Source organism: Urtica dioica, chromosome 10 (genome assembly GCF_054948205.1).
Source record: "Urtica dioica subsp. dioica isolate 48M chromosome 10, U.dioica_male_clone48M_v1_H2, whole genome shotgun sequence".
NCBI lineage: Eukaryota > Viridiplantae > Streptophyta > Magnoliopsida > Rosales > Urticaceae > Urtica > Urtica dioica.
The window spans coordinates 18,545,432-18,561,147 of record NC_142765.1 but is presented as its reverse complement, the minus strand read 5'-3'; the positions used below and the strand labels follow the sequence as shown (position 1 = coordinate 18,561,147).

The following is a 15,716-nucleotide window of genomic DNA, read 5'->3' as shown; positions in this document are numbered from 1 at the left end:
TTCATCATCGACCTCTCCAACGTTGCAGACATCATTCAAGACGTCACGCCAATCTCTAGCGTTCGTGTTCTGAGCCTCCTCGCGTTCAGAATCATTATTGTACTCAACTTCCTCAAGCCGAAATCGTTCGTCATCCTCCATCACCTTGATCAAACATCGTCACCTTAAGCCGCCGAAATTGATGATTTTTGAATTTAGGGTTTCACGAATTTGGGGGGTTTTTTTTTTCTGAAATAAATTGCTAACGTTGTTTCCCTTATTTATTTAAACCTTTAATTTACAAATACTTGAAAACAAAATACAAAAACAAACAATTAATATTACTTCTTCAATCTTGGCCGTTCATTTACCACTTAACGGTCTTAGTAGTAATGGAACTTTTATATAGTAACATGTGGTATTTTTGCCAAAGAAAAGAAATATTGATTATAGAAGTCATATTTTGAGAAAACATTGAATATTATTGTCACCATTTCCCCTGATTTATTCGTAGAATTAAAAAAAAAATATATCTTACTTTCAACTTATTCCCTGCTCTTTACAAATTCTCTTCTTTATTGTCACTATTAAAACAAATAAAAAATCTTCAAGACTAGTCTCCGCAAGGGAAAAAAAAAAAAAAAAACTTCTCTGAGAGACTTCACGAAGAACCCCCTTTCAATCTTCTGATCAAAACCACCCGATAAAACCTTCTAGTCCGAACAAACAAAGTGACCGCGACCAGACACCCGAGGCAAGCCACGCCGGCCATGACGAAGAACGACAACATGAAGCAACGCTTCCCAAAGCACGTGTTTCCAATGGCTTCGCGGTCGTATATATAACCGATCACCCTCACCGAGAACATGTAAGAGCCGACAGGGCTCGCCACAGCGATGGTGTTGAAAATGGTTCCCATGTGTCTGACCCCAAATATCTCCGAAGTGATCGTGGGCATTAGAGACCACTGAGACCCGTAACAAACCCCGACCAAGACCGAGCCGACGTAGAGGTTTCCCGAGAACCCTGACGCGATGACGACGTGTCCAAGGCTCATCGCACCCAACGCGATCGCGCTCAGAGCCGGCCTCGGCCAGCCCCGGGACCGCATCAGGACGTCTGATAGATAGCCCGCCCCAAACCGGCCTAGAAAGTTCCACACGCTCCACAGAGAGACGAGAGAGGTTATCTCTTTCGGAGTGTAGCCGAGAGACTGTCCCAGCTGGCTCATGTTGTTTGTCAATGCCATCCCCGAGCCTAATGCGCAGATCATCGCCACGAAGAGCAGCCAAAAGTCGAAGCTGCGCATAGCCTGCATGATTACAGCCAAAGACGGGGTCAGAAATTTAGATACATAAATATTTTCGAAGGATTTAAATTTTGGGAATGCCGTCTTTTTTCGAAATTTGTATATTTTTTTTAAATTACTGACAGCCCCGAAAGTCAATTCGTTTTAGTTTTGAAAATCACCAAAATTCTGGAAACCTTTTTATGTAACGAAATTTTTGTCGAAAAACTGGCAATTTTGTGAAATTCCCAGCAAAAAATGGAAATCAGCATTAGAAAACTCCCGTGGACATTCCCGTAAAAGAAACATGGGCTGATCATTGGTAACATGCATTTTAATGGCTTCTTTGAAGACATGGAACTGATCATCGAAAAAAAAAAAAAATGAAACCGAAATTTTTCCGGTTTCATTTCAAATTAGAAAATTCCAATTTTTTAAACTGCGGTGGAACAGAATTTTCACTCCGTCCATATCGCTCTATTTTTGTCGGAATTCCAATGTTGTCAGAACATAAACTCATTTCCATCCACTAGCCCAAATTTAGGCAAGGGGTATTAGGAGGACAGCTTTGTCCCATACCTGCATAAGGTCCATATCTCGCTCTTCTCTCTCTTCCTCGCACTCCGTCGTCGCATCAGACGACTTTTCCGACGGCAAAAGAAGAGCGCTGTCGTCACCCATCTCTCCTCCTCCGCCTCCTCTGAACGCCACCGCCAGAGGCGGGGCGACGAGAAGTAGGAGGAGCAGAGAGAGCGCGACGGCCCTGACACTCAGAGCCGAGGCGTTCTCGAGGAGCGTCAGAGCCGCGAGGAAGGCGGCGGCGGCGACGGCCACGACAGAGAACACGTCGAGGCTTCTCTTGTCGTCTTCGGAGGAGTGTTGAGAGTGGACTTTGACTAAGAACATGAGAGAGAGTGATACAATGGTGGGAGTGAAGGCCAGCATGAGAAGGAAGGCTCTGGGATTGCCTTCAAATAGTGTGTTGTTCACTTGGACTAGAATCGCCCCACTTAGACCAAGAAATCCCTGCTCAAACAAAAAAAAAAAATTGATATATTATGGACACAGTAATTAATTGAATATGCAGAAGAGAAAACAGCAAACAATTGTGTAATCATATCTCAACAAATAATTTGTCATATTACTTTTAGCCACTTTATTCTGATTAAAAAGAATTTAGAAGCCAAATTATTCCAAAAAGTTTCGTGATGATGTGATTCAAGTGTCTACAATTTATTTATTATGGACTGGGTATTTTTTCACCTATTTAATCTGTGGTCTGTGGTATCATAAAAATTGGGGTATTTTATTTCTTGTCAAAATATAAAAGATTTTAATTTAATAGTGAGAATCGGGCTACATGCCATATCAGTTCCACAGACTTGTACAGGTGAGACTCTAAAAAAGCAGATAAATTAGAAGAATAAAAAAAAAAATGCTTATGAAGTAAAACTGGAAAATTTGTATGTTGTGATGTGAAACGTAAACGTAATGCTTAATGCAGCTCAAATAAAAATGAAAAATCTGCCTTTTATTTTATCCTTATAAATTGTAATGTAAGTTTAATATTTCCATAATTCCATCAAGTTGATTAACTTATATTCGTAAGCAAAAGCTTATTATTATTATTATTATTATTATTCTAAACTTCATACGAATATAGTAGCTAGCTTAAATAAAGATTCAAGAAAAGTCTTATTTTATAGCCTAGATTGTTTTAACATTAAGATGACTTGTTCTCTAAAACTAATCTAGAATAATAAAAGATAATTTAATAATTAAGACAGCTTCTCTTTTTATATCTGACGTAAAACATGTATATCAGATATTTTTATTAATTAAAAAAATAATTTATGTTACACGATAAGTAGGATTTACCGTTCAAGAATCAACTATTACCTTTATAAAAAAAAAAAGAAAAAGAATCAACTATCACCTTCAAAATTCCAACAATGGTTCCACCGTAGCCGGAGAAATTCCTAACTCCGACCACAACGTTGGCTGTATTATAAAACGTCTGAGCGTGCGCCGCCAAGAACATGGCCGCGTACACGGCGGTCACCGGCGGCCGGGAAATAACTCCGGCCACCGCGGCCCACAGGAATAAGTATCCGGCGAAGCCCTGCGCCGCTCCGGCCACCATCACCGGCCACGTCCTACCTTCCCCGGCCACGGCGGCATAGAGGAGCCCCGAGAGAACTCCGGCGTTGGCTCCGATGTCCTTGAAGACAGAGACAGTGTCGAGCGTTGACTGGTCGTAGCCCTGCGTTGACTTCAGCGCCGCCGAGTAGATCCCGAAAGTGTACGACGCTCCCACGGCGCACTGAATCCACACGCTCGCCGCCGTGGCGACCCATTTGCTGTTTCTCATCGTCAAACTACGTATCGCCATTTTTTTTAATGTGCGAATACTACTTTTGGCTTTGTACTAATTATTAAGCTGTGACTATGTGTTGATTTCTATATGCTAAAACTTCTTATAATGATTATTTATCCGCTTATATAATATTGGAATGATTGTGTGTGGCCAAAGCCAACTCATTGTCACGTTAACTGCCAGAGGCAAATATATATATATATATATATATATATATGGGTCAAGCGGCTAAATGGCCAAATAGAACTTAAGGATTTGCAAAATAGCCAAAGTTTATCAAGTATAAGCAAAATAGCCAAGCTGCGATTATTAATCCAGGCAGGATTAAATTTAATCCACACAAAATATCGGGATTAAATTTAATACAGGCAGGATTAATTTAGTCCAGGGATGAGAGTAATGGCTATTTTGGTTAACCTAATGAAACTATGGCTATTTTGCAAAAGCCATAGTTTGAATTGGCTAGTTCATGCTATTTTTCCTATATATATATATATATATATATATATATATATATATTATTTTAATGAGATATTATTTATTTATTTTTTTTTTATAACTTAATGAGATTATTTCAAGTTTGTATATTGATACTGATGTAGTGGGAGGGATTATTGATTAAACTACATTTTGTGCTGTGTGAATCTGAAATTCAGATATAATATAGTAATGTTCGACATAACAATGTTTTTAAAATAATCACGTGTATTAAACTACTAGCAAACAAGTATCAAGTTTTAAGAGTCACTAGCTAAAAATACATATGCTTTATTAAGAGTAATTTATTAATTTAAGTTTATTTTTTTTATTACTTCTGAGCTCTAAGCTTCTGACCAAGTTTTCTACCCGATTTGTGAACTGTTCATGATCTTCTAATGCGAAATTGCAGTGTCGTTATCAGCACTAATATTGATTTCTTATATGTTATTAATACGGAAGTACAAGACAAGCCAGCTTATGTCCAACCAGGCCTATTTCATGGATTGGTCATATTTTTATGAATATCAGTGCATAATTAGGTAGTGACATAATAATATACACATTTAAATTCAACGATAGTAAACGAACATTATTTAATTAAATGCACGCCACGTTTTTGGTTCATAGCATTAATAATAGAGGAGGGAAATTCCTTCTTCTAAGTTCTAACAAACAATACGCCTCAACAAGAACATAGTTGTTGGAGCACCTCGTTGGGGTGTCAAACATTATGTTAAAAACTTAATTTAGTACAAGTTTCTTATAAAATCGGAAGCTAATAGAATGTTATTTATTGGTTGACACAAAATTTCGGGACCATTCGAATTCTGGGCTACATGACCTTATCGTTCTCTAGGAAATTACAGGAATAGTACAACATTTCTAGAATAGTGATTGTAGTAAATCCTTTCAAAAACAAAATATGTTTTTCAAACAATAGCTCTTTGAGATTATTTTGCTTATCAATGAGAAGTAAAAAAAGTCAAATAGAATCCAAACAATAACTAGTATTTTGTTTAAAATTGTAAAAACATCGACAAAATAAGTGTTACAACTTGAAAACAACTATTTTCTCAATAAAAACTTTAGACACGCTATTCTGCGATTAACTTTTTAAAACAATTATTATCACATGCAGTAATTGTCACTGTGTGCCTCTCTTTGGTGGTGTGTTTTAGGCTTTGATATGCACCAACAATGGACAGTGATAAAGCGGGCTTGGGCTCCAATTGGGCCAGGTTGCAGTTTCATGTCATTGGTTTAATAGAAGCCACAACTAGGAGTAAATTATGGTGTTTTGACACATTACTATTTTTTTTGAAAAATGGAACATCTAGGAGTAGTCATTTGAATCTGATGTGTACATTTACAAATATGCTCTTGTCCCTAATTATTTCATTCTTTTCATATAAACGCTCCTTATATACGAACTTCTCCCGCGACTGTTCATTTCCTTCTCCACCTCTTCAACGTAACCAACGACCGGGTGAAACCGCCGCTGATTCCTTCACCGTCATCCTCTCTTTCCTTCACAATCATCGTCACCTCCCTCTCTGGTTTCATGTTTCTCCCACGATCTCTGGTTTTGTGGGTGCATTGATACCTAACCCTAAATAATTTACCCCCAAATCGCGAACCCCAAATCCCAAATCGCAAACACGAGTTCCCTCCATTCAAGTTCAACCACCATTATCATTGTCCGAACCCGTACCATTTACAGATTACCCAAAAATGACGAAAAGAAAGCTTGTAAAAGGCCATGCAAACTCCAAAAAAAAAACCAAAAATCCAAACTTCTCGATCAAACTCCACCGCGGCGGAGTGTTAGGGTTGGTTCGTCGCCGATGAAGAAAAATGAGCAGAAGAAAACTGAGGCCGGGTCGTCTAGGTCAAAGAAAAAAAGTCTGGCAAATAGAACCCCAAATTCAAAGCGTCGGAGAGCGAGCGACGGCGAGTCCGATTCCTACTATGACGTGAATCAAAGGCAGGAAAACCTAATTTCGGTGAGTTTAGGTCATTTTTTCAAAACTTTTTTGGGTGCATGTTTGGATCGGTTGTAATGATGTTGAAATTTGTTGGTATAGGCTAATTTACTCCTAATTTTTCATGACTAACCAATTTGTTTGTGACTAGAAGTTTGATTTCGAAGACCCATGGTTGAAGACCATTGTTTGTGACTAATTTTGTGATGTTACTGTTTTTTTTATTGTTTAGGGTTGAATTGATTTGTTATATATGCTGGTGTTGAAAATGATTTGGTATATATGAACAAACTCTACCCATGGTTGAATCTAATACACAAAATTTAGATACCAATATGTAAATGATATGTGTATTAGTTACAAACATGTAACTAGAATTCATAATTTAGTTACCAATATGTAACTTATATGTCTTTAGTATTGAGAAGTTTTTGACAAAGTATGTAACCACTAGAATCTGTTAAATGTAACTAATTTAGTTATGTTACAGTTTTTTTTAATGTATAGGGTTGGACCAGATACGTGGCAGATGATTCTATGGGGCAGTTCAACTTCAACTTCCACGGGAACGTCATGTCGTTCATTGAAGAGGTTGCCATGTCGAAACAGGAATCAGACCTGTTTAGAGAGTCCCGCTTTGGCCATTTTTTGGAGATGCCCTTGATAACCCGCTCCTCTAAGATCCTCAGTAATCGTATGCTGAGGACGGGTTACTTTGACGGACTTCCCAAAGCATAGGACAGATTACATATAGAGATTGGCGGCGTCCCTAGGGATTTCACCAGGGAAGATTTCAGTCTTATCACAGGCTTGCGAGTAGATGACTCCTGCAAGGCGACAGCCAACGACTACGACAAGATTACACCCGGGGGTCTATATGTTGAAACCTTCAAGCAAGGGGCACTTGCCACATGGGCAACATTGCAGCACTCATCAAGGACAACAAGGATTGGAATGACGTTGAGAAGCGAGTCCGGTTTCTTCTTCTCCACTTCCTCTACAATGTGCTTCTCCCGATCCAGCGGACTGTTGCCATGAAGAACAAATCATACATAAAGATGGTTGATGATCCGGCCACTTTCAACGGATTCCCCTGGGGAAATGTTGTATGGGATCACTTCATGTTGATCGTGAGGAGTTTTGTGAAGAAAGCTGTCAGCCCAAGTAGCCCATCCAAAACCAAGAAGGTCCATTTGAAAGCGCCTTTCTACTACCTTTGTAGGTATGGACGTACGAGTGTATACCAAAATTGGAGTCTTTGGGTTTATGCACGGTACTGAAAGACGATGCTAGACCGTTGATTCTGCGATGGTCTTCTTCTTCCAGAGTATCCGAATCTGCATTGCAGTCTATTTGGTTATAAGAGGTACCATAATTTACATTTCAAAATAATTTGTTTGACACATAGATCTTAAGAACTTTTTTTTAATGTTTCTCAGGTTGATTTTAGAGCCATTGGGAGTGACATCGTACAGCCCCCCTCTCAGCTCGACTCAACCATTGGTCGCACTCGAAAGAAATTGCAAACAGTTGCCAAGAAGGAAAACTCCTCTGCTGATCATGAGGTAAAAGTCATGTTGTAACTAATTTAGAGACTTTAGTTACGTGTATGTAACTAATTTATTGATTTAGTTACGTGTATGTAACTAATTTATTGGTTTTAGTTTCGTGTATGTAACTAATTTATACATTTTAGTGACGTGTATGTAACTAATTTATTGATTTTAGTGACGTGTATGTAACTAATTCAGATAGTTGTGTTCCTTTATTTTAGGATAGATTAGCCAATCTGGAGAAAGAGTTCAGGTAACATGCATACTGATTTCATTGATCTTCATCGATAGATCAAAAGGATTTCAGAGGACATGAAGTATCTTGGATACGTTGAACACCTTCTCGGCACAAAAGGTTGCGAAGAAAAAGCTTATGGAGGACCAGGCAGAGAAGCTGTCGGAGGAGAGAAGAAAACGTGACCAGGAGGAATAGAAAGAGAAAGAAGAGCAACAACAACAACAAGAGGAAGAAGAGAGAGAAGAGAAAGACGAGCAAGAAGAAAAGGAACAAGAGAAAGTGAAAGATGGGAAATAAGAGATAGCAGTAGAGAAAGAGAAAGAAGAAGAAGAAACAAAGGAAAACGGGAAAGTGGATTGTAACAGGTGAAGAGGAAGTAGAAAAAATTGAGGAAGAGAAGAAAAAGGGAAAGAAAGAAGAAGATGAAGGAGAATAAAAAAAGAAAGAAGAAATAACAGAGGAAGAGGCTAAAGAGGAGGAGTTGGTTACGAAGTGCAAAGACGATTCTGTAAAAAAAAAGATGACGACGAAGAGGACAAAAAAAAAAAGGGAACCACCAAGACGCCTGCAAGACACACACCGATGAGGGACTGTGCAAGACAGAAGAAGATAAAAACAACTGATAATGAGTGTCCCGGTGGTGGTGGTGAAGGTAAAGATAAAGGTCTGGTTGAAGCGTCGGACTCAGACGACAACGACAGTGATGGCATATCGGCCACACTAGGACCTCTTCGCTTGCCTCAGCCATATTCTTATGGAGGGGTTGACTCTTATGGCATGTCGGGATCTGAATGTAATTTCATTGTACCCGAAAGATCTCAAACAGTGGATGGAGCGGCGTCTGAGGTGACCTCTGACCGGCTGATTTCCCTTTATGAATCCCCGGAAAGACAATCACGTGTAAGGTGGGCGCCAATACTCTTTACGTCAACAGTAGAGCCTAAGATCTACTCAAAGTTCACAAGAAGGCGTCCCAAACCTTTAAAGCATCCACTGGCGGACCCTTTCGTGCCCCCGAACGATGGCGATGTGGCAGTAATGCAGGATTGGCTTTTGAAGGGATTAAGGAAGTTAGTCCATTTTTTTAATTTTCTGTTTGAGTGATGATTGAATGGTGGTTATTAATTTTTGTTATCATTAATTATATTTGATAAACATGGTTGTTGATGTTGACGATGACCTTATGTACACCAAATTCGAAGAAGAACTAGGGCCAGTGGCGTTTGATTTTCATGTAGAGGTCATTTCATAGAAGACTTGGTTCTACAAGATTTGGACACCGACAGCCTTGCTCAGTGGTTCCGTAAGTTTCCTATTTTGTACTAATTAAATGATTTTAGTTACTTGAGAATAACTAATTTAATTGATTTAGTTACATGTGAATAACTAATTACTCTAATTTAGTTACCTGTGAATAACTAATTACTCTAATTTAGTTACCTATGAATAACTAATTACTCTAAATTAGTTACCTATTAATAACTAATTACTCTAATTTAGTTACCTATTAATAACTAATGACATTGTTTTTGTTACTTATGTTCTTTTGCAGCACTTGAATGTGACTTTTTACTACCTGAAGAAAAAAACAATACTGATGAAGCACAGATACACAACTACGGACAATCACTTTTGTAAGCTAGTAAAAAAAACATACAAAGAGTGGGATGAACTGCAAGAAAAAGATGATTACGACTGGAATAGGCGACATGCCTTGGTTGAGCAAATCCTGGCTGAGAGACCCCGTAATAGTGCAGAAAGGCCGCGGGTGAAAGCCGGGACTATATATGTTCCCGTCCATGTCAAAGGCAATAATTGGGTCCTTTTGATGATTTCCATCCCCGAGAGGTCTGTAATAGTGTACGACTCGTTGCTGACCGGGAGATATGCTGTTAACGATCACATGGCAGAGCTAATTCCAATCATACTCTGTAAACGGGTTTGAGATGTTCGCACAGATGAATATCATAGCTCATTGCCTTTCCACGTAGTGTACGCGTCTTTCATGCCACAACAACGTAACGGGTAATGAAAACCTATTATACCATTTCAATTTATGTGATCATGAGTTACTTGAATCTAACAAAACTACTTTTGCGACCTTTTTGTAGTGGGGATTGCGGCATGTTCACCATCAAAGTTGTAGAATTTGTTGTGCATTACTCTCCATTGGCCAATCTGAAACAAGACGACATGGAAATGTTTAGACCGAAGCTGTGTATTGAACTCTACAAGAACGGGGCACTTAAAAACGCAAGTCCAAATGTTAATCCAAACTCAGAAAATTATATATAGTGTTACTATTTCGGGACAAGTATGTGTTATTAACCATTATACTTTGTATTTTGGGACAAGTATTTGTAATTAGGTAACTACGACAAGTATGTGTTACTATAGTTCTTATTTTGTAATTAGTATTTGTAATTATTTCTAGAAAAATATATTAACTAAAAAAATATGTGTAACTATGTAGTGGATAAATATATTAAGTCTCAACAACCTTGTGTAACTATTTGTAGGATAATATATTAATTCTCAACAACCTTGTGTAACTATTGCCAGTATTTGTAACTAATTCATAACATTAGTTATATATACGTAACTAACATCTATAAATTAGTTACACAGACGTATCTATACATTAGTTATTGATATGTAACTAATTCATAACATTAGTTATATATACGTAACTACAATCTATAAATTAGTTACACATATGTAACTAAAATCTATACATTAGTTACTCATTTGTAACTAATTCATAACAGTAGTTATATATACGTAACTAAAATCTATACAGTAGTTAGTCATATGTAACTATTTCATAACATGGCCTCTCCCAGCCCAGTTACAACAACATTAAGTATATTATCAAGACTTGTCATAAATATTGATGATCAGCCAAAAAAAATGTACTCTTGTTCATTCACATATCACTTCACGAAAGAACCCTCCTTCAATCTTCACATCACCACCGACTGATAACACCTCCGAGTCCGAAACGACAACACAACCGCGACGACACACCCAAGGCAACCCACGCCGGCCATGACAAAGAACGACAACTCGAAACACCGCGTGCCGAAACACAAATTTTCGACGGCCTCGCGGTCGTAGATATACCCGACAAGCCTCACCGAGAACACGTAAGAGCCGACAGGGCTAGCCACGGCGATGGCGTTGTAAATAGTTCCCATGTGCGTGACCCTAAACACCTCCGAAGTGATCGTCGGCATGAGCGACCACTGCGCTCCGTATCAAACCCCTATTAACATCAAGCTCGGGTAAAGGTTTCCGGAGAACCCCAAAGCGGTCACGACGTGTCCGAGGCTCATGAGACCGAGGGCTATCGCGCTCAGGATCGGCCTAGGCCAGCCTCGGGTCTGCAACAACACGTCTAAGAGAAACCCTGCCGCGATTCGGCCCAACGCTCCAGAGAGAGACCAAGGAGGTTATCTGGGCCGGAGAGTAGCCGAGAAACTGTCCCAATTGGCTCATGTTGTTTATCGTCGCCATTCCCGTGCCGAGTGCGCAGAGCATCGCTACGAAGAGCAGCCAAAAGTCGAAGTTGATCATAGCCTGTATGCACAAAGGCAAACTCAGAAATTTTTAAACTTCAAATTGTTGATTTTGTATGATTTTTAGTTATTTTTAGTATAAAAATAAATTCGTTATAAAGATCATTCTAACACGGAAACAATTTAGAATGTATTTGCAAACATAATTAATAATTTGTTTATCGTTAAAAAGAAATCATTAAAATACTCTTAGAATCCAAAATCATGTAACTTTGATTTAGTATTTTATGGTTGGATTATAATTAATTTAATTTTTATTTATAAAATTAACAATTTATTTAAGTTAAAAAACTTTTTTAAGTTGCTTGTACGTGCTGGATTTCATTTTAAACAAATATGTTAATTGTTTTGAAAAAAAAAAGTTAATTAAATACTGTCTAAAAAATATTTATTTCAATCTTGTCTAAATAAGTAATTCAATTCTGTTTTAAAAAATATATATATTTTAATTTAAAAAAAATAATATATCTTTTTAAATGATTAACATCTCCTACAAAATCAACGGTTTGAGGACTATTTTGTTCGAAAAATTAGACGACTAGGACCAAAATATCCCTCCTCCAATAGTTTATAAATTGTTTATGCTAAAGATCTATAATTTTGTTTTCTTTTGAAGTTAAAAGAAAAATGATATTGATCAGTGCAACGCAGACTTATCAATCAACCAAGGATTTATTAGTGCGCGAAACTTGGGTTTCACGCACTACCCTATCTTTCTCTATGTTGATTGATTAGCGTCGAATCAATATCGTTTCTCAAGATAAAAATATCAATTTTTTAAGACCTAAAAATAAATAACAAAAATTTGTTTCGACTAGTTAATCTCCAAATTTTTTTTAATATTTTAGTCAAAATTTTATTTTATTGAAAAGTTAATTCCTCAGGCAAGTAAAAAATTAATTAAATGAAGAGTATATTAAAATATTAAATTAATTAAATAATAAATTTAATTTACTCTTTAGTTAATTGATTTACTTCGACATTGATGAACTATTTTTTTAATACAATGAAACTTTGACTATTTTTTTAAAAAGTAGGTGGACTATTAAGCGACTGACCTAATTGGCCAAATAAATAATGGCGCGCCCCTTGGGCTCTGTCCCTACCTGCATTATGCTCATATCTCGTCTTTCTACGTTTTCCTCGTATTTTCTCGACATGTCAGAAGTCTTGTCCGACTTCAAAAGAAGGGCACGCCCGTCATCCAGCTCTCCTCCTCCTCCAGACATCGCCGCCGTCACCAGTGGCGGGGCGACGAGGAGAATAAGGAGGAGCACGAGCGCGGCAGCCCGAGCAGTGGTGGACGATAAGGCCGAGGTGTTTCCAATGAGTATTAGGGATGCCACATAGGCGGCGGTCACGAGGGTGGCGATAGAGAGGGCGTTGAGGTTCCTCTTGTCGTGAGCGGTGGCTTGTTGGGGATGGTCTTTGACTAAGAACATGAGGGAGAGTGATATCACAGTTGGAGCCAAGGTTAGCATGAGAAGGAAAGCTCTTGGACTGCCTTCAAATAGAGTGTTGTTCACTTGGACTAGGATTGCCCCACTTAGACCAAGAAATCCCTGCCCAACTCAAATAAATTAGTCAATATATAACACAACAATCAAATTGATTCATCTACACACGTTGTTCTTATGGGCTCATTTATCTTTTAACATAAAAAGAATTATATACATATAAGAATAAATAAAATTGATTATACCACATTATTACTTTTTTTTAAAATAAGACAGATCTAAAAGTGTTTAATTACAAACATTTAACTAATAGTGTCAATTTTGTCACTATTAGTTACATGTTTATAACTAAATACTCTTAAATTTGTCTAATTTGAAGAAGAAAGAAAGTACTAATGTGAATCAGTCACTTATTATTCCTATCGGTGTCCAAAACCCTTTAACAATTGGGTAATTATTAATTTATATCGATGAATGCATTTAGATTGAACGAGACTTTTTAAACAGTTTGAGGCATTGGAGATCACCAGATCGAACCAAATAAGATAAAACAATTGGACTAACCATTTTAGTTTTACTTTTAGTGATCCGGTTTTATACCATCTTTTATTATCGTTGTTATGAATTTTAATGACTCCAAAAAGTTCGTTTTTTTAATCTTTCAGAAAATATGCTAAAAATAAACAAGTTTAGTTTAAATAAAAGAAAAAATTAAACATCCTAAAAATTAAAAAATAAAACGGTACCATCTAATTCAAGCCCTAGTATTTTAATACTCGAAGCCCAACCGGACCATAGCTGATCTATTTTATTTAGACTCGACCACCACAAGTCTAATCCAGGTTTACGATTGTCCAATATTTTATTTCAACTTTTTTTTTCCTAGCACATTTACGGTTTTATTATATATTGGATAATCCAATAAATAATGATAGTAAAAATCATGCTACAAATTATTACAGCCTGTATTGTAAGTTGAGTTTCTAACACCTGGGAAGAAGAAAAAAATATAACTCAAAAGTATCATTAATTTCTTAGGTTCAAAACTGAAAGATTATTCCTGACTTAACAATAATAATGAAAAAAAAAAAAAAAAATACTCACCTTCAAGATTCCAATAATAGTACCACCGTGGCCAGGGAAATTCTTGACTCCGACAACGATATTGGTGGTGTTGTAGAACGTCTGAGAGTGCGCGGCCATGAACATGGACACACACCGCCAAAACCGGCGGCTGAACAACGACCCCGGCCACCGCGGCCCACAGGAACAAGTATGCGCCGAAGCCCAGCGCCGACCCGACCACCATCACCGGCCACGTGTCCCCTCCGCCGCGTGGGCCCCGATGTCCTTGAAGACGGACACCGTGTCGAGCGTTGACTGGTCGTAGCCTTGGGTGGACTTCAGCGCCTCCGAGTAGATTCCGAACGTGTACGTTTCTCCGGCGGCGCACTGGATCCACGTGCTCGCCGCCGTGGTGACCCATTTGCTGTTTTTCATGATCAAATTACTACTATTAGAACTACGTCTACGTATAGGGTATAGCCCTATTTATTATTTTGCTGAACTAAAATGCTTTGTGATTATTGTCGTGATTTGTATGATACTTTATTATTTCGCCGCCGTTGTGTACTAATACTTATCAAAAACGTTTGTTACGTTGTGAATGATAATTGTCTCCACAACTTTTTTTTATATGGAGTTCCTATTATATTTATTTATTTATTTTGATACTTTTGAATATTAATTTTTTTTATTAAAAAAAATCTAGCAGGTGTAAAATTATATAAATTTATTTAAACTCTAGTTAAATTTAATTTTAGACCCTCTTAAATTTTTATATATTTTAACACTTGAAATCGTATCATATATCATAAAATCGGCTTGGAGCAAGGTCTATGACAAGAAATGTCATGGAATGAGATAGCAAACAATAACAAACCGTAAAAATATTATAAATATATTAACCTATGTATATTGTTTGTCTGGTCGAAAAGAAATTCATTAATCAATCATACAAAATAGTACACGTCGATCTTCTATAAATGAATAACTTTTTAGTACTTTTTTCTGTAACTATTCGTGCATTTCATCTCAAACTCTCCTCAAATTTGAGTTTCTCTCACTTTTTTAGAAACACTCTTTCAAGTATTTGGCCTTACATAACTGTTTCGTGAAAAATAAGTCACAATTACAAACTCAATTGAGTCAAATAAGCGAAACAACACAATATATATAAGCTCACGCACAAACAACCAAGTAGCATTTCTACTCTCACTCGACACTCAAGATCAGAAAATCTCTATCTGTGAAAAAAAAAGACCTCCCAAGAACATAACTACATCTTTGACCTGGATGACGCATCTAGGATTCCCCAGAATATATCAGTCTAAGATATTCAATGCGAATCATACGATAAACAAGTCTTCAAGATATATGAAAACCTCCACAAAATTCAGACCAATTTGTGAAGAAGCTCAGAGAGCTTGGGACACAGATCTCAGATCTAGAAGATGAGAGAGAGAGAGAGAATCGAAGAGTGATTGGTTGAATCTGTTACTTTCTCATTCAATTGTCTCAACTGATTGGTTGAGTTTATATTTAAATACAAGACTAAGATTGAGTCTGAACTGTTGATTATACAGCTACCTTACTCTAATCTAATGGTTCAGGCTCACTCTGATATATACTCTAATACACCACCCTCAAGTTTAAATGGACGCAGCAAGATTAAGCTTGGAACAAAGTTTGACAAACTAGGGAATTGGGAGTGCCTTGGTGAAT

At 37.4% G+C, this 15,716-nt stretch overlaps 1 protein-coding gene and 1 pseudogene across 1 annotated transcript; both read right to left on the bottom strand.

Annotated features, from left to right (window-relative positions):
* Positions 1-523: 523 nt before the first annotated feature.
* On the bottom strand, positions 524-3,638 carry LOC149383716 (protein NUCLEAR FUSION DEFECTIVE 4-like). Its single transcript, XM_089629285.1, has 3 exons — positions 3,204-3,638; positions 1,847-2,293; positions 524-1,291 (listed from the first exon to the last, which is right to left on the bottom strand). Exons 1-3 carry the CDS (start codon positions 3,636-3,638, stop codon positions 641-643), a joined length of 1,533 nt encoding a protein of 510 aa, XP_089485411.1. The 3' UTR covers positions 524-640.
* A 6,061-nt stretch (positions 3,639-9,699) lies between these two features.
* LOC149383715 (protein NUCLEAR FUSION DEFECTIVE 4-like) lies at positions 9,700-14,432 on the bottom strand (annotated as a pseudogene).
* Between the last annotated feature and the right edge of the window lie 1,284 nt (positions 14,433-15,716).

Bases quoted from the DNA above. Each gene is read 5' to 3' on its own strand.
- LOC149383716 (XM_089629285.1), bottom strand. From the start codon at position 3,638: ATGAGAAACAGCAAATGGGTCGCCACGGCGGCGAGCGTGTGGATTCAG. The intron at 2,294-3,203 runs GTGATAGTTGAT...TTGTTTGAGCAG, and splicing joins CCATTGTTGGAATTTTGAAG to GGATTTCTTGGTCTAAGTGG. The intron at 1,292-1,846 runs GTATGGGACAAA...GTAATCATGCAG, and splicing joins GAGATATGGACCTTATGCAG to GCTATGCGCAGCTTCGACTT.